Source organism: Bos indicus x Bos taurus, chromosome 11 (assembly GCF_003369695.1).
Source record: "Bos indicus x Bos taurus breed Angus x Brahman F1 hybrid chromosome 11, Bos_hybrid_MaternalHap_v2.0, whole genome shotgun sequence".
NCBI classification, from domain to species: Eukaryota; Metazoa; Chordata; class Mammalia; order Artiodactyla; family Bovidae; genus Bos; species Bos indicus x Bos taurus.
Window position 1 is genome coordinate 99,709,308 of NC_040086.1, and position 25,941 is coordinate 99,735,248.

Here is a 25,941-nt window from a genome sequence, read left to right on the forward strand (position 1 = left end):
TAGTTTGCATTTGCTGATCCCAAACTTCCAATCCAGCGCTCTGTCCTGCAGCCCTCCCCTCCCACAAGTCCGTGCTGTGTCTGTGAGTCTGCTCCTGTTTCACAGGTGAGCTCACTTGTGTCACATTGTAGGTTCTACGCATGAGTGATATATGGTGTTTGTCTTTCTCTTTCTGACTTACTTCACTTAGTATGATCATCTGTATGTCCATCCATGTTGCTGCAAATGGTGTGATTTCATTCTTCTTTATGGCTGAGTAGTATTCCACTGTGTATATAGACCACATTTTCCTTCTCTACTCCTCCATCAGTGGGCATTTAGGTTGTTCCTGTATCTTGGCCGTTGTGAATAGTCCTGCTATGAACATAGGGGTCCAAGCCCATTCTTGAAGGAGACAGGATGGTGGAGGTTGAGGTAGGCCAGGTAATGCCCCCTAGATACCCACAGAGCTTGTACATCTATTCCTTGTCATGGCAAAAGGGACTTTGTAGAAGTGGCTAAGTTAGGAACCCTGAGATGGGGAGATGACCCTGGATTGTGTAGCCGGGCCCGTTGTAATCACAAGGGTCCTTCTAAGAGGGAGGCAGGAGAATCAGAATAAGTGAAGGAGATGTGATGACAGAGCAGATGGAGAGGAAGCTATTTTAAGATGCTACATTACTGGCTTTGAAGATGGAGGGCAAAGACCATGATCCAGGGAATGCAGGAAGCTTCCAAAAGCTGGAGAAGACAAGGGAACAGATTCTCCCCTAGAGGCTCAGGAAGGAACACAGCCCTGCCAGCACCTTGATGTTAGGACTCCTGACCTCCAGAAATGAATGTGTGCTGTTTCAAGACACTGAGTTTGTAGTCATTTGCTATGGCAATAACAGAAAACTAACACAGAGTCTGTAAAGTCCTTTCCAGGGATCTCCAGCCCAGGGGGTCCTCCAGGGCTCCTGAAATTTCCTGTGTCTTGTGTTTGCCATACAATCCCTGGCTGAGACACCCAGAGGTTAGATGAGGTGGTTCCTGTTGGGGAATGTTGCTGAGGGGTGTGGGGGAGTTGGGATTGGGCAGTTCCCCAAAGAATCTTCTTTCCTCTCAGTACAGAATATCTCAGAACAGCCTTGATGGAAAGTCAGACTTTAGACTGTAGGTCTGGCATTCTCCCCAACTTCCACTACAGGGCTGCCCATTTTGGTTTTCTCCACCCAGTAAAGTTGTTTTAAAAAAAAAAAAAAACTGAAAAAAAAAAAAGAAAAATGAGGGGAAATCCCAGAGGAAGCTGATGACCTACATTTTAACTTGACAAGTAGAACCATGGAGAGGATCAACTCCCTTTGACTACTATTATCCTTCCAAGAAACTTCAGTACTTTGGCCACCTATTGTGAAGAACTGACTCACCGGAAAAGACCCCAGTGCTGGACAAGATTGAGGGCAGGAGGAGAAGGGAACGACAGAGGGTGAGATGGTTGGATGGCATCACTGACTCAATGGACATGAGTTTGAGTAAACTCCGGGAGTTGGTGATGGACAGGGAAGCCTGGCGTGCTACAGTTCATGGGGTTGCAAAGAATCAGACACGACTGAGTGACTGAACTGAATTGATCCTTCCATGGAAGAAAGAGCGACCCTTAGCTCCCCAAGAAGGAAATAATGGACCGCAGAAGAAAGGGCAGTCCTTCCAACTGGAGCACACTTACGATAACCCTGTTTCTCGTGTTGCTGTGAATGGGAGGCAATGTGATCAGCCTAGCACTGATCCAGCCTTGGGAACTGTCAGGGAGCCTGAGAGATTCCCTCTGATAGATTGTGATGGAGGGGGCAGGGCCTCCCAGATTCAGAACCAGGCACTAGGACTTCCCTGGCGGTCCAATGGTTAAGACTCGGTGCTCCCAATGCAGGGGGCCAGGTTTGATCCCTGGTCGAGGAACTACAGCCATGTAGCAACTGAAATCCTGTCCTGCAACTAAGACCTGGTACAGCCAAATAAAATAAGACTATATATATCAGGTTTTGAAAAAAGAACTGGGCACTGCAGAGGCTTCTCTTGGTTTCCAGGCAAGGAGCAGTTGCCAATGATTCCTGAACAAGGATGATATGAGCAAAACTGGCCATGAAGGTGGCTCCTCTGGCCTTGACAATAGATGGATCAGAGGCAGGAATGTCTGGGGATAAGGAGGACAGTGATGGGGTTAGTGAATTTGTATTCAGAGTCTTTACAAACGCCCTTCCCTTTGGCCTAGCAAGTCTGCTTATGGGAGTGTATTCCAAGGAAACGATGGAACTACCACTTAAATGTGATGCAGACAAAGATGTTCTTAATAATGTTGTTCATTATGAAAATGGGAAACATAACAACATGGGCAAGTCTACCAAGTCCAAAGGAAATAGTTTGTAGCCATTAAAAATGATTTTGAAGGGTGGGTGTATTTTACTTTCTGGAGAGATGCTTACAATATGTTGTTCACTGAAAGGAATCAAGTTAAAAAGAGTATGTTATTTATACATAAACAGACTTCTGCTATAAGTAGTACACATTTGTATAAGATTTACAAATATGCGTGAACATTTTGAAAGTTACGTGTAAAAATAAGAGTAATGCTTTCTGGTTGGTAGAATTCCCTTCTTTTTCTGCGTGTCAGGAATTTCTATGTACATTTCCATAGGAAGCAGTTGTCAAGAGCTCAGATTATGGAGTTGTACAGGCCTAAGCAAATATTCTGGAGAAGGCAATGGCATCCCACCCCAGCACTCTTGCCTGGAAAATCCCATGGACAGAGGAGCCTGGTGGGCTGCAGTTCATGGAGTCGATAAGAGTCGGACACAACTGAGCGACTTCACTTTCACTTTTCACTTTCATGCATTGGAGAAGGAAATGGCAACCCACTCCAGTGTTCTTGCCTGGAGAATCCCAGGGACAGGGGAGTCTGGTGGGCTGCCATCTATGGGGTTGCACAGAGTCAGACATGACTGAAGTGACTTAGCAGCAGCAGCAGCAGCAAGCTAATATTCAATCCTGAAGGAAATCAACTCTGAATATTCACTGGAAGGACTGATGCTGAAGCTGAAGCTCCAATACTTTGGCAACCTCATGGGAACAGTCAATTCATTGGAAAAGACCTTGATGCTGGGAAAGAGTGAAGGCTAAAGGATAAGGGGGCGACAGAAGATGAGATGGTTAGACAGCCTCACTGACTCAATGGACATGAATTTGAGCAAACTCCTAGAGATAGTGAAGGACAGGGAAGCCTGGTGTGCTGCAGTCCATGGCGTCACAAAGAGTTGGACATGACTTAGTGATTGAACACCAATGACAAAATTAACATTCTAGTTCTGTTGCTTACTGGTTTTCTGTCTTTGGGCAAGTTACTTAGCTTCTCTGGGCTTTCATTTCTCCTCTGTAATATGTAGGTAAGAGTTGGCTTTGCCGGGTGTGAGGGAGGATTCAGTGAGCTAATAATATACAGGCAACATCTCAGCACATGGGCTGATACATAATAAGTGCTTAGGAAATGTCAGTATCGTTAATGTCATGTATTTTTAAATGAATATATGAAAGTGAAAGTGTTAGTTGCTCAGTTGTGTCCAGCTCTTTATGACCCCATGGACTGTAGCCCGCTAAGCTCCTCTGTCCATGGGATTCTCCAGGCAAGAATACTGGAGTGGATAGCCATTTCCTTCTCCAGGAGATCTTCCCAATCCAGGGATTGAAGCTGGATCTCCTGCACTGCAGGCAGATTCTTTACCGTCTGAGCCACCAGGAGAATCCCTGGATAAGCAACAAGGTCCTACTGTATAGCACAGATAGCTGTGTTTAATATCCTATGATAAACCCCAGGTTGGGAAGATCCCCTAGAAGAAGGCATGGTAACCCACTCCAGTGTGCTTGCCTGAAGAATCCCCATGGACAGAGGAGCCTGGCAGGCTGTAGTTGATGGGGTTGCAAAGAGTCGGACACGACTGAGCGACTAAGCGCACCAAGTGCTTGATAAACCATAATGGGAAAGAATATGAAAAAGAATACATATGTGTAACTGAGTCACTTTGCTGTTCAGCAGAAATTAACACAACATTGTCAATCAACTATACATCAATAAAATTTAAAGAAAAGAAAAGGAAGATCAAAGAATCGTATGTTCAGCTCATCAGGGCCAACTCCCAGTTGCTGAGCTTTTGGTTCTGAGCCAAGCATGGTGCTTCCCTGCCTGGCTTCACTGGATTCTCACAATCTTGGTTCTCAGCGAGGAGAAACACCTCGTTTTACAGATGGGGAAACTGAGGCTTGGAACCATGTAGTAAGCTCTGAGAAGCACTATGGTAGGAGAAGGGTGGAGCCAAAATTCCAATCAGATCTGTCTGAGGTCAAGTGAAAGTCACTCAGTCATGTCTGACTTTGCGACCCCCTGGGCTGTACAGTCCATGGAATTCTCTAGGCCCAGAACACTGGAGTGGGTAGGCTTTCCCTTCTCCAGGGGAATCTTCCCAACCCAGGGATGGAACCCGGTCTCCCAAATTGCAGGCAGATTCTTTACCAGCTGAGCCACAAGGGAAGCCCAAGAATACTGGAGTGGGTAGCTTATCCCTTCTCCAGGGGATCTTCCCGACCCATGAATCGAACCGGGGTCTCCTGCATTGCAGGCGATTTTTTTTACCCGCTGAGCTAGCAGAGAAGCCCGTCTGAGGTCAAAGGCCAAGGTTTTGGCTGAATTAGTCACTGCAGAGTTCAGAAGGAGGGAGGCGGAGGAGAAGACTTGGTAAAGACCAGAGCAGACGCAGAAGGAGGTGTTGGACACGGTGAGTAAATATACAGCAGAGAGGCAGGGGCCATGGGGCAGAAGTGTGGTATAAATATATATATATGCAGCCAAATATACATATTCAGCCAAATAATATATATATATATTTAGCCAGCCATAAAAAGAATGAAGTCATGTCATTTGCAGCAACATGGACGGACCTAAGAGATTGTCATACTAAGTGAAGAAAGTCAGACAAATACCATGTGAAATCACTTACATGTGGAATCTAAAATACAACACAAATGAACATATATCTATGAAACAGCAACAGACTCCCAGATACAGAGATCAGACTTGTGGTTGCAGAAGAAAAGCTGGTGTCCAGACTCTTCCTTGATAATTGTGGATGAATACCGGATGATTCCATGTGCTTCGTTTTCTAAGAACTAAGGCCGGTTGACGAGTTGCCAAGTACAGGAGTGATTGGAATTTAGAATTCTTGAGCTAAAAGTAGCCCGTTACTAGAATTCACCAAGAACTCAGACGAACTATTTCCTAAAGAAATCAGATGTCCAGATCACCTTGCAAACCCCCCACTATGCACATGTCCACATGCTGAGTTGGAATTCTGTCTCTGTTCTCTGTGCACTGGTCGCCTTGTCTCATGTTAGCTGTGGCTTTCAGCGACTTCTCTTTAATAAAAGACTTTATTAGGGAAAATTTCAAGTATATACAAAGTAAGCAGAATAGTGTAATGAATCCCTGTATCTCATGTGGCTCAGCGGTAAAGAACCCACCTTCAGTGCAGGAGACACAGGAGATGTGGGCTCGATCCCTGGGTTGGGAAGATCCCCTGGAAAAGAAAATGGCAACCCACTCTAGTATTCTTGCCTGGAAAATTTCATGGACTGAGGAGCCTGGAGGGCTACAGTCCATGGGGCCACGAAGAGTCTGCCACGATGAAGCACACACACATGGATATATCTCCATCCCCCAGCATCACCAAATACCCTGAAAACCAGCCATTCTTGTTTCCTCTGCAGCTCCTTCCCCACTCCACTCCACCCCTCCACAACGGTCACTTTTTATGGTTCTTTTTTTTTTAATGAGGTAAAATTTACAACCATTGAAGTACTGCAAATCTTTGCTTTACACTTTTGACAACCGGGAAACCCACATTCCCATCACAATATAGAACACTTCTGCCTTCCCCGACAGTTCTTTTGATCTCCCTATCCCCTAGACAAGCCCTGATCTGGCTTATTTCAGCTTTGATTAATTCTGCCAGTTCCAGAGCTTTCTATAAATGAAACCATATAGTAGGCACTCTCCTGTGGCTGTCTTCTTTCGTGCAGTGCTGTATCTGTGAGACTCATCCATCTGGTTGCCTGTATTGGTAGCTTGTTCTGTTTTCTGGCTGAGTGGTATTTGATTACATGAATGTACCGCAGTTTGTTTATTCATTCACCAGTTGATGAACAGCTGGCTTGTCTCCAGTGCTGGGCTATTGTGAATACAGCTGTTATGAATATTTGAGTCCAATTCTTTTTTTTTTTTAATTTTTAATCAGAGTATAGTTGTTTTAAAATGTCATGTTGGTTTCTGCCTGCATGACTGCTAAGTCACTTCAATTGTGTCTGACTCTTTGTAACCCTATATGATGTAGCCCACCAGGCTCCTCTGTCCATGGGATTCTCCTGGCAAGAATACTGGAGTGGGTTGCCATTTCCTTCTCCCAGGGATCTTCCCAACCCAGGGACTGAACCCGAGTCTCCCCGTGTCTCCAGCATTGCAGGCGGATTCTTTACTGCTGAGCTACCAGGGAATCTGTCTCTGCAAATGGCACAATTTCATTTCTTTTTATGGCTGATATTCCATTATATATATGCACCACATCTTCTTTATCCATTCCTCTGTTGATGGACGTTTAGCTTGCTTCCATGTCCTGGCTTCTGTAAATAGTGTTGCAATAAACACTGGGGTGCATGTATCTTTTGGAATTCTATTTTTTTCCAAGGGTTTGCCCAGGAGTGGGATTGCTGGGTCATGTGTTAGTCCTACTTTCAGTTTTTTAGAAACACCCAGACTGTTCTCCATAGTGGCTGTATCACTTTACATTCCCATCAACAGTGTAGGAGCGTTCCCTTTCCTCCATGCCCCCTCCACCGTTGGTTGTCTTTTTTTGGTTGTTGTAGATTTTGTTTGTAGATTTGTAGACTTTTTGTTGATGGCCAACCTGACCAATGTGAGGTGGTACCTCACTGTCATTTTGGTTTGCATTTCTCTAATAATTAGTGATGTTGAGCATCTTTTCCTGTTGACCCTCTTAGCCATCCCTACGTCTTCTTTAGAGAGATGTCTGTCTAGGTCTTCTGCCTACTTTTTGATTGGGTTGTTTGCTTTTTTGATGTTAAGCTGCAAGAACTATGTGTGTGTTTCAGAGATGAAGCCCTTGTCAATTGCTTCATTTGCGAATATTTTCTTCCAGATCTGATCCTGGCAGCTGCTCCCTCACCCCTCCCCACTCTGTGGGGATCTCTGAGGTCCAGGCCTCGGTTCCTCTCAGTTCCTGCCCAGTCCACGGAGGTTGTGCATCTGGGGGTCAAGCCCATCTGGTCCTCTCTGTCTTCCCTACAGATATTGGCCCGGTGACCCTCACATCGGACCCAGCGGTGTTTCAGAGGGAGCTGAGAGAACTCTACGTGCAGGTGGGCTGCCCTGCCCCTGGCTGCTGGCCCCCTGTGCCCTTCATCCCAGTCCATGCCAGAGGCCCAGGTTATTGCCACACCTCGGGGCCAAGATGGTGCTTCCTATAATGACCTTCCACCCAACTCTGCCTGGGACTCCCCCTCAGCTTGGAGGTCCTGGAGATTCCGTACTGCCTGGGGTTTCTTCCTTTATTCAGTGAACCAAGTACCTACAGGAGTCCCTGTGCCTGGCACATAGTAGGTCTTATTATTGACTGCATGGATGCAGGGGTGGAGGGAGGAGGTATGTGACAGCTAAGGGAAGATGTTTGCGTGCTAAGTCACTCAGTTGTGTCCTACTCTTTGTGACCCCATGGACTGTAGCCCACCAGGCTCCCCTGTCCATGGGATTCTCCAGGCAAGAATACTGGAGTGGGTTGCCATGCCCTCCTCCAGGGCATCTTCCAGACCCAGGGATCGAACCTGTGTCTCTTATGTCTCCTGCATTGGCAGGTGAGTTCTTTACCACTAGCACTGCCTGGGAAGCCCCAGGAAAGGTGCAAGAGAGGTCAATTCAGATCCCCCCAAACCCAGCCCAAGACGGGGTCAGACATCCCATGCCACCTGGGTTTTTTGGCCACACTGAACACCCTGGTTCAGCCTCTCTCAACCCTGCCAGCTTCCTGAACGCAGGGTGTTCTCTGATGTGTCTAGCTCACTGCCAAGTCCCCCAGGGCCCAGCACACAGAATGAATGAGTGAACCAAGGGGAGAAGCATTTACTGAGGTCACCCTGTGCACATCCTGATTCTGGTGCTGGGTGTGCAAACCCGGGGAGGCAGAAAGCCCCTGGCTGGTGAGCGGGGAGGGAGGGCCGTGTGCTTTTTTGAGATTGACTCCAAGGTGTGTTTGCTTTTCCAAGTGATATCACTTCTCGGCTCAGTGATAAAGAACCCATCAATTAAGAGACTTGGGTTCAATCCCTGGGTCTGATCCCTGGGTCAGGAAGATCCCTTGGAGAAGGAAATGGCAATCCAATCCAGTATTCTTGCCTGGGAAATCCCATGGACAGAGAAGCCTGGCGGGTTACAGTCCATGGAGTTGCAAAGAGTTGGACATGACTGAGTGACTGAGCATGCAGGCATGCACCAGGGCAGGTTAAAGAGAAGGCTTGACAAGGCGGCTTTGAATGTTCTCCTCTGCCCACCCCTCCCCTCTCCTTCCCTGGAGACCCCTCTACCCCTCTGGCCTCCAAACCTTGGCTCACTCATGCCTTCTTTGGCGTACCTGTTAGATGCTTCCGTGGCTCCATCCTTCTCCCCCAACTTGTAGCACTCATCACCATGGTAATTAAATAACTGTGTCATGTTTATTAATGTAAAGTCTGCCTCCCAGCCAGACTCCATGGGAGGGAGGGACCATGTCCCTTGGGCATGAGTGAGTGAATGAAGGAATGAATGAGTGAATGAATGAAAGATAGATGGCGCAGGTGTGTCTCAGGGAAGCGAGTGGCTCGGGCCAGGCCTGACCCCTGGACAGGCGGGACAGAAGCCACTGAAGGGGATGCCCCCCTCCCACCTCCCAGGGTGGGCCCCATGTGGAGGAGGTGGGCAGCAGCTGCTGACCTGCCCTGTCCTGCAGGGAGGCGGGGACTGCCCAGAGATGAGCTTGGGGGCCATCAAGGCTGCCGTGGAGGTGGCCAACCCCGGCTCCTTCATCTACGTCTTCTCGGACGCCCGCGCCAAGGACTACCACAAAAAGGACGAGGTGCTGAGGCTCCTGCAGCTTAAACAGCCACAGGTGAGCTACCGGCAGGGGCTCGGGGGCTGCTGGGGTCTCCAAGGGCAGCCCCAAGCCCCCGCTGGGAGAGTGGAACTGGGGCTTCTCCTGCACAGCTTGGGTTCCAGTGCCGGCCAGCTGCACCGGCCAGCCCACTGGTGGAGCTGGGCTGCGAAGTCCAAGTGTGTTCTCAGGCTCTGGCCTCGCCCTCCAGGCCCACGCCTCCCTGGGGGGGCCCGCTTTTGATACAGACCACACCACTCCTCCGCTCTCTTCACGCCCCGTCGGAGGCTGGGCAATCCATCTTCCTCCTGGCGTCGCCTCTGCTCCCCGTCATGTCATTCTTCACCCATTGTCTCAGGGTCTGGAAGATGAGTTGGGGCTTTGGCTCCTGGCTGTCACAGCGAGTGGTGGGGGAGGCGGTGTGAGGGAGTGGGGGTTGCAGGGAGGAATCCCTGGGGAAGACCTCAAGAGCTGGGACTCCTCTCTAGACGGGAGAACTCCTCTGTCTTCTCATCTAGAAGAAATGTGGGTTCTCCACGGTTCTTCTAGCTCTGCGGCATCCGGGGGCCACTTGGAGCAGAGTCAATTTCACTCCTTCCCTTGTAGATTTCATAATGGCTTCTACTGTTTTCCTGGCCCTGTGACAGACACGTGACCTGCATCGGTCCTGACCCCCACGGGGCGGGAACTCTCATCATTCCCATTTCACAGGTGTATCACCCGAGCCCAGAGAGATGACAGGGCTTCCTCCGGGTCACTCCCTCCTGGTCTGGCCTCCCCCTCCCCACTCCATTCATACCTGAAGGGGCTGAGGACGCCGTGAGCCAGGCTGCCCGTCTGTCTTCTAGGTGGTCTTTGTGCTGACAGGGGACTGTGGTGACCGCACCCACCCTGGCTACCTGGCCTACGAGGAGATCGCTGCCACCAGCTCCGGGCAGGTGTTCCACCTGGACAAGCAGCAGGTGACCGAGGTGAGTCTGCCCTGACATGCTGCATCCCTGGGCGGCTCTGTCCATCGGCTGGCTTCCAGGACCAGTGCTGAGTGCTCGCCTCACAGCAGGAGGCCTGGTGCTCAGGGCTTTTTGACACCGTCTTGTAGAACCCTCTCAATCACCCCCAAAGTAGGTGCTGCAGGTTCCTTAGTTTTGCCAGTAAAAAAGCCTGGGGCCTGAAGGAATAGCCTGGGTTTTAAACTCGGGATCCCCAGCAAGTCCAGGCTAGCAGGATGGATCTAGCAAAGCTCGGCAGAGTAGGGATGTTAAGGGGAGCTTCTCCCCAGAGTCGAGGAGCCCAGGGGTAGCTGGAGGATCACCAGGGCCGTCAGATTCAGGCAGTGTTGCTGGGACAGCAAGCCATGCTTGGGGACTTGGCAGGGAGGGGCTTGCTTGACACTGCGGCCCGACATGCAGGGCCGCCGATGGCCCAGCTGACCAGGTGTTTGTGTTCTGGTCTCGGTCTTGGAGCAGGTGCCCCTCCTCCCTTCCAGGCTCCATCAGTTGCTCATATCTCTCCCATCTCTCCCGCTGCCCCGCACGTCCATTCCTCCCTAGGAGCTAGAGGCATCCTTCCAGTGGCATGCTGGTAAATGTTTCATGACCATCTCTCTCTGGAAGGAACAAGAATGCTCATTTCCCTGGGGTAAATGCTCCTACTTGGGCTGGTTTCAAGCTGCTGTCCTAAAGCCATAGAGTATGGGAAGTGATGCTTGCAATCTGCCATCTTGAGCCTGTGTGAGCCAGCTCCTACATCCCACCAGATCCTCTAAGACAAATCAGACCAATAGGTCCCTCCCCGGTATCTCCCAGGGAGGGTCCCGACGCTGGTCTGAGTTCTGCCTCTCCCAGCCCACCGCCTTCATTCTCCCCCTTGCCTGCTGCTGCCTCTCTGCTCTTTCAATGCCCTGTGTCTTTTCTACCTCAGGGCCTTCGCTTGTGCGGTTTGTTTTTCCAGCTCCTCCTCCCCAGGCTCCTCATCTTTCCAGTCTGAGCGGAATCACGCCTTCCTTGATTTTTGTCAAGATTAATTCTCCTTTAATACCCCCTCAAAGCTCCCTGGGGGGCTTTATAGAATCATAATTTTACAACTGTGGGATTATTTAATGCCGTTAGGCTGTGAGATCCCCGAGGGCAGGGCCCTTAAGGTCCCATTTACGACTGTGTCCCCAGCACCTGGCGCAGCCTCCAGCATGGAGCAGGTGCTTGGTCAGTGGATGGACACAGACACCTGGTGAGTCGATGACGTGGGGTCCCTCGGGCTGGAGGAAGAGGAGAATGGGAGGAACAGCGTCTCTGAGGCTGCCGCGGCGCGGCTTCCAGCCAGTGCATGTGTCGTGTATTTACGTCTCCAGGGCCGTGTTTAGGTTAGCGCCTTCGCTCCCTGTTGACAGATGGCGTTTATGGTTCTTTGCGACACGCCAGGATTTATTTCTTTTGGCATGTCAGTCTGCTCTGGCACCAAGCCGCCCAAGTGAAGGTGGGAAGCGTTTCAGAGTGGAGTGATGGCTTGGTCCTTGTTTTGGGGGTGCATCTTATCTGGGCAGTTGCTCGGGAACTGGGTTCCTGCCAGTGGCAAGTCAGACTCCAGGCAGCAGATGAGTTGGTGGAGGACGGCTTGCTCAGGTGTGGGGCTGAACTCTCCAAGTCTCTCACTCAGGGCATGGAACCTGGGGCGAGCCCCTGGCTCCTGGCCTTGGTGCCAGCCTTCTGCTGTGGGAGCCTGGCTGGGCAGCACATGTCTGATGTACTGGGATCTCCAATGGCCAGGACTGGTTGCTCCTGGGTAGGGGCCTGGGTCCCTCCCCTCCCTGGAAAGAGCGCCATCATTTGTCAGCTTCTTGCCTTGTACCTGGCCCCTTCCAGATGTCCCCAGACATTTGGCAATGGTCACCACCAACCTCCACCCCCAGGAGAGAGGGAACGGTGCCTTTGCTTGGCTAGAAGCTCCCACAGTGCCCAGACCCTGCCTGTTTGTCCTTTGACCTTTTCAGAGCATGTCCAGTGTGCCAGGAGTGGCACATTTTGCACTCACTCGTCTCTTTGTTTATTGAGCACCCACTTCATGCCAGGGCAGCTTTAGGTGTGGGGCGCCGAGAGATCATCCATCAAGCTTAGATCTCACGCTTTCAGGCATTTAACTTCCTCTGCCTTTGAGATTCTGGAGTGACGAGAGAAAGGTGAAGATCCTTTCCCCCCTGGCAGGCGTCTTTTGGAGCTTTGGCCATCCTTCGATGGCCAGTGGGGGTGGGCATTAACCAGGGGAAAGGTGAACTGATCCCTCAGACAGTGGGAAGGGGGGAAGGTGGAATTAACAGGTGAGGAGACACAGGTCCTGAAGGTGACCCTGTCCTGGATCCTTCCCCGGGTCACATCTGGCTTCAGACCCCACCCTAGCTCTGCCACTTGTCTGCTGCGTGACCTTGAGCATGGCACTTAACCTCTCTGGGCCTCCGTTTCCTCATGTTCACAGTTGGGTCATGAGGGCCCTTGCCTGGAGAGATGGTGGCAAGGGTGGGAGGAAGACCCACACTTCGGAGGGAGCCCTGAGTGAGAGTTAGTGATGGCCACGGGATCTCCAGCCCCGTGCTTCGATAGCGAGTGCAGAATACACACTCCCAGGGGTCCAGGGAGCCCCTCTCAAGATTAAGAGCTCTCTTGAGATAAGATTCTCAGGAAAGTAGAGTCTGGGGACAGTGCCCCGTGATGTCCAGTTGGCAGAGGCCCTCAATTTTCTGATCCTTGGCTCTTGAGGTCCATTCAGTGACCCCCCCCGCCCCGCCCCGTTGGCCCCTGCCTCACTGCCCCAGCTTCCTCAGCCTCTCTGGCTGTCAGATGTCCAGGGGGAGCCTTGGTTGGGGGGTGGTGGTGGTGATTTATCTGCCGTAAAGGGCTGAGCAGCAACCATCTGGCTGGGGTAGCAGCGCCAGATTCTCTCATTCCTTCCCCATCAGCGACAGAGAGACAAGCCCCAGCACATTGCTGGCTCCCAGGCCCCCTGGTCCTGCTGACATCTGGAAGTCATTACCTTTGCAAATAAACATTAAGCCTGCTTGATGAAGCCTCTCTGCTCAGGAGTGTCCCTAGATTCCTCTCTGAGCCCCGGAGCCACTGCCAGGTCCAGCAGGCTTTGCCCCCAGGCCTGGGCCTGCGGGGGTCTGACCTTGCTGTGGGCCAGAGGGTCTGCACCCCCAGCTCCGGAGTGGCGATGTGTTACAGGGCAGCCCTTGTGGGTGGGCCGCCTCCTGATGGGGTCGCTGGCCTTCTGGCCCACCTCAGCCCTCTCTCCATTGCGTGGTTCAGTAGCCTGAACTCTTGGGCATCTTCTCTCCATCAAAACATCCTAGAAAGAGCTTGTCATGACAGTTGCAACACAGTAGCGAGTGTGGGACGCGTCTGGGTAATTGCCAAATGGTGCTGCCACCACCTCCTGCCAGCTTTGCTCGGTCATGATTTCCTCCTGACCCCTGACAAGGCCCGGCCCCGGGGGAAGGGGACATCGGTCACAGAGCTGTTGCTTTGCTGTGGGGGAGCTGCCTCACTTGGCCAGCTTCTGTCCGCCTTTCTAGCCTTGGCTGCTATGTCCCGTCCACCCCCGCATGGACGAATAACCTTGTCCTCATTTCTTAACCCAAACAGGTGGGATCTTTTTAAGAGAAACATTATTTAGAAAGTCAGGCAAAAACAGAAGAATGAAGTAGCTCCAAATATAAAAACAGAAAAGTTTCAGAACACAGGATTCTTGTCCCGTGATGACTGAAATCTAGCTGTAAAATCCAGGCACATGTGTTTCAGCTCGGTCTCATCAAAATGTAGTCATTTTCCAAATCTCGAGCAATTCTTCCAATTCCCTTCTGTTCCCTTTCTCTTCCATGGAAGAGCATGTGGTAGGCAGAGCTGAAGGACTGTGATTTAGGGCAAGGATGACCAATATGTAGCATGCCAGACACCACTTTCTAATTCCATATCCATGGCAAACATTGCTAATCAATTACAGGCCTTTTTCTAATTGAATCTGAATGTGGCTTCTCATTTCTCCAAATGGCATTCCAAGAAGTCACTTCCAGTTGATTAGAGCTGACAAGCGACAGGATAGCACTATGGTTGCTCAGGTATAGTTTAAAGTCATACTTGTAAAGATATACTCGTTCCTTTTAGACGATTTTTACTTAAAATTTTTTTATGAGAAGTGTCAAAGATATTGAAAAGTAAAAAAAAAAAAAAAAGGTACTATCTAGATTTAGCAATTCACATTTTTGCTCCAGCTGCTACGTCTCTCTCTTTCTATACTTTTTGTTGAATCATGACGCCTTATCCATAAATAATTCAGTGTGGAATTAAAAAAATAGACTCCAGCATAACCCATAGTATCACCTAATATAACGAACAGTACTTTGCAAGTATCATCTGATGCCAAGTCCATATTCAAATTTCTCTATTTGTCCTCAAGCTGTTAAATCAGGTTTTAATCAAGGGCTGTGCGTTTTATGAGGTTGTGATGTCTGTTAAGTTTCCTTAAATCTGGAGGGGATCCATCCTTTTTTCATGCCACTGACTTGTTGGACAGGCGTTGATGACACAATGTCCTGTGTTCTGGATTCGTCTGATTGTTTCCTTATGGTGTCACTAAGTTGTTCGTTTCTCCTCCACTTGTTCCTTTACTCTCTCTAAACTGGAAGTGAAAGTGTTAGTCACTCAGTCGTATCCGACTCTCTTCGACCCCATGAACTGTAGCCCATCAGGCTCCTCTGTCCATGGAATTCTCCAGGCAAGAATACTGGAGTGGTTTGCCATTCTCTCCTCCAGATCTTCCTAACCCAGGAATTGAACCCGGGTCTCCTGCACTCCAGACAGATTCTTTACCGTCCGAGCCTGGAAGTTAGCTTTAAATGACTAATCAGATGGAGGCTGACCTTTGTGGCAGGAGTATGTCTTCCTTGGTGCTCTGTGTGTGTTTTCTATTACATCACACCAGGAGGAAAATGATGTCTGATTGTCCCCGTTACTGATGACCAGTTTGGTTGGTTAAAGTGGTGACAGCCAGCTCTCTGCATTGCAAGCCTTTGTTTTTTCCTTTCTGACCCAAGGGGTCAGTGGGGTCACTCTAGGGCTCTAATTCCCCAGGAGCTTTTCATCTCATGGTTTTAGCATTCACTGAAGATGCTTGCCTGAAACAATTATTTAATTAGGAGGTTGCAAAATGATGATTTCCTAGTTGCATCATTCCTTCCACATTTGTTAATGGGCGTTCTCCCATGAAGAAGAGCTTTTGCTTCTCCAAAGGGGTGATTTGGTTTCTCTGAAGTCATGGTTCCTACTAAAAAAATAGGGATCACACTTCTTTCTCTTTAATTAAGAATTTGCTTTTATTGGTGGCAAATGAGGTTTTATTGTTTTGAATTTTGATTTTATTTTTTGAGTATTTTTGTGGCATCTAGATTACATGGTGCTTCCCCAGTGGCTCAGATGGTAAAGAATAAGCCTGCAACGCAGGAGACCCAGGCTTGGTCCCTGGGTTGGGAAGATCCCCTGGAAAAGGGAATGGCTATCCACACCAGTATTCTTGCCTGGAAAATTCCATGGACAGAGGAGCCTGGCAGGCTATAGTCCACAGGGTGACAAAGGGTCAGACAGGACTGAGTGACTAACCTTTGATTGTATAATTCAGTGTGGTTTAATTGATTATGCTGTTATTCTTTTGGAGGCTCAAAGTCTCCCAAATTCCTATATCCTTCTGATATGTCTCCATTAGTCTTATTTTTTTGCCTTGCCACATAGCTTGCAGGATCTTAGATCCCCGACCAGGGATTGAACCTGTGTTCTCGGCTGTGAAAACTCAGAGCCCTAACCACTGGACCACCAGGGAATTCTCTGTCCCCATTAGTCTTTGAGACCTTCTTTGCTTTATGAAATTACCAGTAGTCCTAAGCTTTCTTTGTATATTGCCTGCCCCAGACCCGAAATCAGCCATTTCTCCAAGGAACTCTGGTGGAAAACAGTAGTTAGAAACCACTGGGTTCTGAATTCACTTGGAATAAATTTATATTTAAAGAAAATCCGTGCAGCTGTCTCTTGGCCGTAAGAGAAAAATCTTGGTTGAGATTTCCTTCCTTGCTTTATCCTACAAGAGACATAAAATGGTTTCACAACCACAATATGGCTAGTTCTGATTGTTATTGTTGTTGTCCAGTTGCTAAGTCATACCTGACTCTTTGTGACCCCAATGGACTGCAGCACGCCAGGCTTCCTTCCCTGTCCTTCACTGTCTCCTGGAGTTGGCTCAAATTTATGTCTATTGAGTTGGTGATGCCATCCAACCATCTTATCCTCTGTCACCCCCTTCTCATCCTGCCCTCAGTCTTTCCCAGCATCAGGGCCTTTTCCAGTGAGTTGGCTCTTTGCATCAGGTGACCAAAATATTACAGCTTCAGCTTTAGAATCAGTCCTTCCAATAAATATTCATGGTTGATTTCCTTTAGGATTGACTGGTTTGATCTCTTTGTAGTCCAAGGGACTCTCAAGAGTCTTCTCCAGCACCACAATTCAAAAGCATCAGTTCTTCAGCATTCAGCTTTCTTTATGGTCCAACTCTCACATCCATACCTGACTACTGAGAAAACCATAGCTTTGACTATACGGACCTTTGTTGGCAAAGTAACATCTCTGCTTTTGAATATGCTGTCTAGGTTTGTCATAGCTTCCCTTCCAAGGAGCAAGCGTCTTTTAATTTCATGGCTGCAGTCACCATCCACAGTGATTTTGGAGCCCAAGAAAATGAAATGTCACTGCTTCCGCTTTTTCCCCTTCTATTTGCCATGAAGTAATGGGACTGGATTCCATGATCTTTGTTTTTTGAACACTGAGTTTTAAGCCAGGTTTTTCACTCTCCTCTTTCACCTTCATCAATATGCTCTTTAGTTCCTCTTCACAGGAGACATAAAACAATTTCACAATCACAATACAACTAGTTCTGCCAACTGCTGCTGCTGCTGCTGCTGCTACTGCTAAGTCGCTTCAGTTGTGTCCGACTCTGTGTGACCCCATAGACGGCAGCCCACCAGGCTCCCCCATCCCTGGGATTCTCCAGGCAAGAACACTGGAGTGGGTTGCCATTTCCTTCTCCAATGCATTAAAGTGAAAAGTGAAAGTGAAGTCGCTCAGTCGTGTCCGACTCTTAGCGACCCCATGGACTGAGGCCCACCAAGCTCCTCTGTCCATGGGATTTTCCAGGCAAGAGTGCTGGAGTAGGGTGCCATTGCCTTCTCCTCTGCCAACTGCTAACTACTAAATAAAGGTTTCTTTGCACTTTCCTTTTTTGTCCTCAGGATGCCCCTCACTGAGAAAGTACAGTGAAATCCCTCGGTTTCTGATTTACTTGGAGCTAATCCTTTCCCTCATACTAGGGTTATGGTATCAATTTGTTGTACAGTCAGTTCATGTTTCATTTTGATTCTGTTTTAGGGTTGCACAAGATGCTTCTTGACATAACTTGGCTTGAAAAGAGGTGCTTCAAAACTGGAGAGGTTCCCACTTCCCTCTTTTTTGGTTTTCTTACTGGAACCTGGGTGGCTCAGCTATTGCTAAAGAGGCGATGTGAGCTGGGGTAGGGGGCGGGTGGAGTTGAGCCTTTGTGAGGCGAGCTTGAGGACCCTGTTCAAAAGGTGAGTGCTCTGCTGCATCACACGCAGAGAGCAGATGCCCTGAACCCCTTATCCTTCACAGCTCCCGAGCCTGGGACATGACAGAGGGTGTCTGCCCACATGGGGCTCCCAGGCCAAGAGAGGTGACGGGTGTGAAACTAACCAGGAGTTGGTTGCTAAGGAAGGGGCAGGAATTTCTGCAAAGAGAAGAGCGTTTTGGTGGGGGGAGCTGCCCAGTGGGGCATGGGATGGGGGTTCAGCCCAGCAAGCATGGGGGCGTCAGGAGCATCATGATCTTGGGTCAGGTTGAACGGGTGAACCAGAGAACACAGGGACTTAGAGACTGTGGTAAGTCTTGGAGAAACAAGATAATTTTGTGCTTAGTAGAGACCATCTTGGGCTTCCAGGTGGTACTAGTGGTAAAGAACCCACCTGCAGAGGCAAGAGACATAAGAGACGCAGGTCAGATCCCTGGGTCAGGAAGATCCCCTGGAGGAGGACGTGGCAACCCACTCCAGTAGTCTTGCCTGGGGAATCCCATGGACAGAGGAGCCTGGAGGGATTCAGTCCACAGGGTCACAAAGAGTGCGACACAACTGAAACGACTTAGCAGGCAGGCAGAGACCATCTTAGACTGGGTCCAGGACTGTTAACCTGGGTCCATGCACGCAGGGCGATGGTCTTTGAGGGGACTTGAGAACCTCCTGAAATCATACTCTAAATGTGTGCCTAACGAGTATGATGTTCTGGAGAGTTATATGTCTCCTGATATTTCAATGGGACTTGTCCAAAACATAAGATTTTTATTGTTTTTTATTTTAATTTAATTTTTTGGGCCGTGCCACACACAGGGATTGTGGGATCTTAGTTCCCTGACCAGGGATGGAATCCCAGACCTCAGCTGTCAAACCATGGAGTCCTAACCACTGGACTGCCAGGGAATTCCCCAAACGTAAGAATAAGCAATTGTACAACCAAGGATATTAGATTTCTCAGTGTTGTGATAAGGGTCAGGAGTAGACTGTCCGCTTAAAGACATGGTCCTACTTAGAGAGCATGGTGCCTGGTAGGGGTTGTGGGCTGAGGGCCCTTGGGCAGGAATGGTGAACCACGTTGCCCTGGGGGAGATCCCGGACTTCCAGGGTGCATCAGTGTGTAGGAAGCACCAGGAGGGCTTCCTGGAGGAAGTGATGGATGTCATAGAAATTGGCCATGTGACGAAGGAGGGGCCTCATCCCAGCAGAGGGGTGCCCTCTGCTCCTTCCATCTGAGCTGAGTCCTCTGGATGCCTTCATTCAGGTGTCACAGGCCAAGAGGGAAGTGGTGTGTGAATCAGGTCCAGTGTAGGGCAGGGGGGACTGTGACGGCCTCAAGTGACCTCGAAAGCCTGCATGCTGCCTAAAACTCACCAGGGGACCAGACGCTGCCCACAGCTGGCAGCCTGCTGGGACCCACCTCCGGTGTGCCAGACGCAAGCAAGGCATCATGGGCACCTGCTGGCATCAGCCCCTCATTCCTGCCCCCCAGGTGCTGAAGTGGGTGGAGTCAGCCCTCCAGGCCTCCAAGGTGCACCTGCTGTCCACGGACCACGAGGAGGGCGGCGAGCACACGTGGAAGATCCCCTTTGACCCCAGCCTGAAGGAGGTCACCATCTCCCTGAGTGGCCCAGGGCCCGAGATCGAAGTCCGAGACCCTCTGGGTACGTGCACCCCGGGGCTGGCCTCCTCCTTGGGCCTGAGACTGAAATAAAAGTCCAGGATGGGACAGAGAGGAGGCCAGGAGATTTTGGACATAAAACTCCAGGAGCACCGAGGGTAAGGGAGATGCTGAGTGGAAGGCAGAGAGGGTGTCTACAGTGGGTGAGGATGCAGCGGGGCCATTAGCAGCCCAGGGAGAGGAATTAAAATGATGACCGTCCCTGGGGCTGCCAGATTCACGTGGCATCTTCCCCAGGTTCTCTCTTCAGTGGCCTGGAGAGTTGGTGGGGCAAGAATTAGTGGCACAGTGTAGAGATGGGAAGTGGTGGGGGGGCTCTGGGAGGTGGGGTAATTTGTCAGGGTCATCCAGGCTCCATATGATTTGGACCCAACTGCCTGGTGCCACGGTGCTCCAAGGATGTCCTGAGTACTCTGGTCCAGAGGCCAGGGGTACAGCCAGCACCTGGGGAGGGATGAAGATGGAGAGCTCAAGGAAGGAGAGGCCTGGGTACCCCCAAAGGCCTATTGTCAGTTCCTCTAGGAAGCCCGAGGCTGGGGTTGGAGGGCTGTGGGTTCCTGGGGATGGGGAGGGGGGCTCTGTCAACCCAGAAAAGGGTCGGGGGCTGAGCAGGTCTTGGGGCTTCCACAGGGAGGATCCTGCAGAGGGATGACGGCCTCAATGTGCTCCTCAGCATCCCTGACTCTGCCAAGGTCGTGGCCTTTAAACCTGAGCATTCCGGGCTGTGGTCCATCAAGGTAGGAGGCCTTGGCTTCCTGGGGTTGGGGAGACCAGCTTCACCAAGCTGAGACATCGTCTTCCTCTTGCCTGGGCGCTCGGAAGCCTGGAGCCCTGGGAAGCTGTGGGTTGGAGCGTGGGCAGTGATGTGGGCATATCAGTAGAAGCAGGGGGGCAAGATCAGAGGAGGAGTATTGTGCTTTGTGCCAGTGACAGAAGTGGAGTGGTTTGGGGTTAGTGAGGGAACTTCAAAGAAGGACTTGGAGAAACCACTCGGGTGTCCAGAGGTGGGCGACAGGGTTGGCTCGCGGTTCAGGACCCTGTCCTTTGAAGAGTGCACAGAAGAAGCTAGGGTGACCTTGGGCTCAGAGGCACAGGACTGGCAGGGGAGCAGAGTCTGTTCTAACCTGCCGGGGACTGGGGGCCTGGGACTGGGTGCAGGGCTCCTGGCCAAGCACCCTGGGATGGGGCAGGTTGCTGTCTCTGAAGCACATGGCTTTAGCTGATCAGCAAACAGTTATGGAGCCCCTACTGGGTGCTGGGCTTCCCTGGTTGCTCAGTGGTTAGGAACCTGCCTGCCAAGCAGGAGACTTGGAAGATGCAGGTTCAGCCCCTGGGTGGGGAAGATCCCCTGGAGAAGGAAATGGCAACCCACTCCACTATTCTTGTCTGGGAAATGCTATGGACAGAGGAGCCCAGTGGGCTACAGTCCATGGGGTTGCAAAAAGTCAAACACGACTGAGCGACTAAACCAACAGCAACTGGGTGCCAGGCACAGTGCTGGGCACCGCGGGCACTGCTGTTCTTCAGGTTTGGAGCATCTTTGGGCCGAGAGCTCTCATGCCAATAGGGAAGGCAAGGCAGGGGTTGGGGGACCTGTGGGTGTTGGGGGTGGGGAGCGGGAACGACAGGGCTGCTTAGAGAGTCCAGCTCAGGCAGTGCCATAGCTGGACTCTTCCTCTTCCATGGGGGGAGCATCGTGCTGGGTCCCCAGGGAGTGGGTGAGTTACCCACAAGTCTGCAAAGGCGGGAGAATTCCAGTTGCTGACTCCAGGCCGGGTCAGGTCGGCCACCTGCCACCTGGAGCTGGGGGGCTGGGGTCAGACACCCTGGTGATGTGAGCCTGGGCCTGGGCTAGATCTACAGCAGCGGCCGCCATTCGGTCAGGATCACGGGCATCAGCAACATTGACTTCCGAGCTGGCTTCTCCACTCAGCCCTCCCTGGACCTCAACCACACTATCGAGTGGCCCCTACAAGGTACGATGCTCTGGGCCCTGGGGCGACACAAGGCCACCTTCTGCAGGGGTGGGGCTTACCTTTAGGAAGTTGGAGGGTGCAGTTCCAGGGGGCAGCCATAAGCCTGTGACTATGGAGCAGGCTTGCAGGAGTTGGTCCAGCCTCTCTCTCACATCACAGTGAACTGTACCCAGGGCTAGCACCTTCTCTTTGGGTTCCAGCCAGGGTGACCCTGGGACCGTTTACTTTTAGAACTTCCTTCCTGTCCTTCAAGGCCTCCACAAGCTCAGGCTGTTCCCCTAACCCTCCTTTCCCTTTCTCTTTGTCAAGATTTGTCTGTCTAGAGCCCCACTTCTTCCAGTGAACATCAGGCTGTTGTTGTGCAGGGGCTAAGTCGTGTCCAACTCTTTGCAACCCCATGAACTACAGCACATCAGGCTTCCCTGTCCCCCATTATGTCCTGGAGTTTTCTCAAACTCATGTCCATTGAGTCAGTGATGCCATCCAATCATCTCATCCTCTGTCGCCGCCTTCTCCTCCTGCCTTCAATCTTTCCTAGTATCAGGGCTCAGAAATATGGTCTCTTGCCATGGGGCCATTTGGAGGGTTTTACTGGGATCAGCTGAACAAAGAGATGGGAGGGACTAGGCCACAGCATGTTAAAAAGCAGAGACATAACTTTGCTGACAAAGGTCCATATAGTCAAAAATATGGTTTTCTCAGTAGTCATGTATGGAAGTGCGAGTTGGGCCATAAAAAGGGCTGATCACCAAAGAATTTATTTTCTCAAATTGTGATGCTGGAGAAGACTCTTGAGAGTCCCTTGGATACAAGGAGGCCAAACCAGTCAATCCTAAAGGAAATCAACCCTGAATATTCATTGGAAGGACTGATGCTGAAGCTCCAATACTTTGCCCACCTAATGTGAAGAACCAACTCATTGGAAAAGACTCTGGTGCTGGGAAAGATTGAGAGCAAGAGGAGGAGGGGGTGACAGAAGATGAGATGGGTGGATGGCATCACTGACTCAACAGACACGAGTTTGAGCAAACTCTGGGAGACAGTGAAGGACAGGGAAGCCTGGCATACTGCAGTCCATGGGGTCTTAAAGAGTGGGACCCAGGGACTGAATAAGAACAAGGCAAGGTCAAGATAACTCTGGACCACTGAATAGTGCCCCCAAAATGGTGCATGCTGGGTCCTTAGAGCTTTCTTTTGAGTCTGTATGCCCTCAGTTTTTCGTTCTTGTCAGCCCTTATGGGTTTCCCTGCCAGGACCCGCAGTGATATCTTCAAAATGAAAAGTGGGTTGCTTATTCATTCTGTGTTTGTCTTTGCCAATAGCAGGGAGGTGGGAGGGAGGCAGAGAAACTTAACTCCTATTCTAAAGCCAAGAAAGATGAGAAATCCTAAGTGAAGTGCTATGGGGGTGGTGGGGGAGAGTTTGAAAGCAGAGTGGTCCTCAGGGACAGTCCCCAGTGGAGAGGGTGACGGAGGCCATATGTGACCTTCTTTGGTTTCTGCTTTTGATAAAGATGTGGCTCCATCCAAGACATTTTTTTAAAGTGAGAAAAACAGCAGGGCAATCGCAAATGATAAATAATGATTGGCACTTGACCCCAGGGCACCAGGGAGTGGGGGAGGCTGCAGCGAACTGAACAGTGGGGGCCTGGGCCATGGGAGCAGCTGCTACATGCCTTTGGCTGGTTGTTGCAACATGGGAAGGAAGCCCAGCACTGACACACTTGATTTTTCAAAGAAATCTGGACTTCTAGATTTATACATGCCCTTTCTAGACTGTTTGATTTTTTTTTCCCAAAAGATGGAAGGCATTTCATGGATCACGTCTACCACATCTTCTGGTTCCCAGTTTATGATCAGAGAGAGAGAGAGAGAAAAAAAAAAAAAAAAGAATAGCTATCTGAAAAGGGAGAGACCTAACAGTTTCCAAATCAACTTAAAAGACTGTGAAACCCAAGTCCAGTTCTGGCTTTCCTGAGATAGTGTGGAAAGTACATTTCCAATGAGATGGGAAGGGAAACCACAGGAAAGCCCACCAGGAGTCAGCATTCCCAAACTGGGGTCTGCATCTCACCTCGGCCTGTCCCAGAGCCTGTCAGCTGACAGCCAACACCAGAGTCAATGGGGGGTAGGAGGGCGCCCTTTCTCAGTTCTGCTCCGTGAGCGCCCAGTCTGCACAGCAGAGGTGACACAATCATGGGAAGCCATGGGTTGGAGGAGAGTGGTGTTTCAGGACCACGGACAGTAGCAACCCCCCTTCTCTCCTCACCCCACCCAGCATTCCTTGGCCCAGAGAAGAGAAGGTGAGGGAATGGGTGAAGGTGGACCAAGAGGCTGGGTCCCTAACCATGGCTCTGGGGTGGGGCCCCTGCTTGGGGAGCCTCGTGGAGCCCAGCACAGATGCCAGCACCTCCTTCCCTGCCCTTTCCTCTGTAGGCGTGCCCATCTCCCTGGTGATCAACTCCACGGGCCTGCGGGTACCGGGCCTCCTGGACTCAGTGGAGCTCTCACACAGCTCAGGGCGGTCCCTCCTGACTCTGCCCACGCAGCCCCTCTCCAACGGATCAACCCACCAGCTGTGGGGTGGGCCGCCCTTCCACAGCCCCCAGGAGCGTTTCTACCTCAAGGTGAAGGGCAAGGACCATGAAGGAAACCCTCTCCTCCGTGTCTCCGGAGTTTCCTACCGTGGGGTGATTCCAGGTGAGTAATTGACTCCTACCGCCCCCCAGCTCCCTGGCTCCCTTGGAGGCTCATTTCTCCCTGAAAGGCTTTCCTGATTCAATTAGATTAGGAAATGTTTATTCATTAAACTGCAGGCTCTGCAATACATTATGCTGAATACTGAGATGCTTCAGATGCAGTTTTCAGCTCTAGGGTTTACTGCAAAGTCATCTATGCATCCATAAATCCATCCATGCATCTATCCATCCATCCATCCACCTGTGCATTCAACATTCATTTTGTATCAGTCATGGTTCTAGAAACTGTAGACACAACAGTGGGCAGGTTAGTGAATATAAGTATGCCCTTGCATAATCATAGTTACTATCATTATCATAATGATGGTAACACTAACCTAATCACCATTCTGAGCACGTCTCATGGGACAATCCTGGGCCAAGCACTTGCCATGCATTTGTTCATTAAATGCTTATATCAGTTCCTTTTTATTCCCCCTCCTGGTCTAAAGGGTTTCTTTTTATAATCTCTTGCATACTCCTTGAAAAATCTATCTTTTCAAACCTTTTATTTTGAAATGATCTTGAAGAAGTAAAGTGTGAAGTGTTAGTCACTCAGTTGTATCCAACTCTTTGGGACCCCATGGACTGTAGCCCACCAGGCTCCTCTGTCCATGGAATTCTCCAGTCAAGAATACCAGAGTGGGTTCCCATTCCCTTCTCCAGGGGTTCTTTCCAGCCCAGGGATTCAACCTTGGTCTCCTGCATTGCAGGCAGATTCTTGACTGTCTGAGCCATCAGAGAAGCCCAAGGTTACCATAATAGTAATAAATTTCTTCATTTACCTTCTCCTGTATTAACATCTTTTTTTTTCATTTTTTAAAATTGAAGTTTAATTGCTCCACAATGCAGTGTTAGTTTCTGCTGTCCAACAACAGGAATCAGCTATATGTATGCGTGTATCCCCTCCCTCTAGAGCCTCCTTCCCACCCCACCCCACCCCCACCCCCAGGTCATCACAGAGCACTGAGCTGACCTCCCTGTGTTCTTACACCCAGTTCTGAGATATGTCTCCATTTTATTGCCGGGAAACAGACCACTGACTTCACAGGGTTGCTCGGAGGGCTGCATAAGCTAATGTACATAGCAGGACGGCTCTCAGATGCTCAGAGGTTATACCCACTATGTAGGAACCATGAACCATGCCCCTCCACGTGGCTGCTGGTACTGTGATGTCACTGTAGGCGCACGTCACCTTGTGCCCCCGCCTTTGGTTGTGTTGTGCTGTTTCCCGCTTTTGGTTGTGTGGTGCTGTTTCCCACGTGTGTGGCTTTTGCGGGTTTCCCATGTGTCCCAGAGGTCTCAGCATCCAGGCTGGAGGCTCCCAGAGGGCAGGGCGGCATCTTTGGCTTTCCAGATCTGCCTCTGGTCCTGGGGAGTGGGGTCTGAGTTCACTGGGTACCAGCCTCCTTACTGGGCTTGCTTCCCTCCTCCTGCCCGCTTCCTGCTCTGCTGGTAGTGACCCAGGAGGAGCTCAGAGGTGGATGACACTGACACCCCACATCAATGGTGCTTGGGGTTTCAGACTCCCCTGGCCACTTCACTTAGGGATGCAGAGAGGGTGCTGAGATGCCCGTGGTGAGGTGGGGGACTTTGAAGACCTGAATGGGGCAGGGCATCACAGGGCTAGGGGCTTGGGACCCCTTCCTTCAGTCTCCTGGCCTCCACTCCCTGGCTGTGGTCCCC

The 25,941-nt window shown here is 50.5% G+C and overlaps 1 protein-coding gene across 1 annotated transcript in view; it reads left to right on the forward strand.

The window, feature by feature from the left end:
- The window catches only part of HMCN2 (hemicentin 2), a 176,913-nt gene that overhangs the window by 16,109 nt on the left and 134,863 nt on the right, over positions 1 to 25,941 (forward strand). Inside the window, exons 2-8 of the mRNA XM_027556578.1 lie at positions 7,364 to 7,434; positions 9,054 to 9,212; positions 10,043 to 10,165; positions 19,354 to 19,525; positions 20,173 to 20,279; positions 21,398 to 21,518; positions 23,954 to 24,217. Coding sequence (XP_027412379.1) covers positions 7,364 to 7,434; positions 9,054 to 9,212; positions 10,043 to 10,165; positions 19,354 to 19,525; positions 20,173 to 20,279; positions 21,398 to 21,518; positions 23,954 to 24,217 — 1,017 coding nt within the window. The remainder of the gene's footprint in view (positions 1 to 7,363; positions 7,435 to 9,053; positions 9,213 to 10,042; positions 10,166 to 19,353; positions 19,526 to 20,172; positions 20,280 to 21,397; positions 21,519 to 23,953; positions 24,218 to 25,941) is intronic.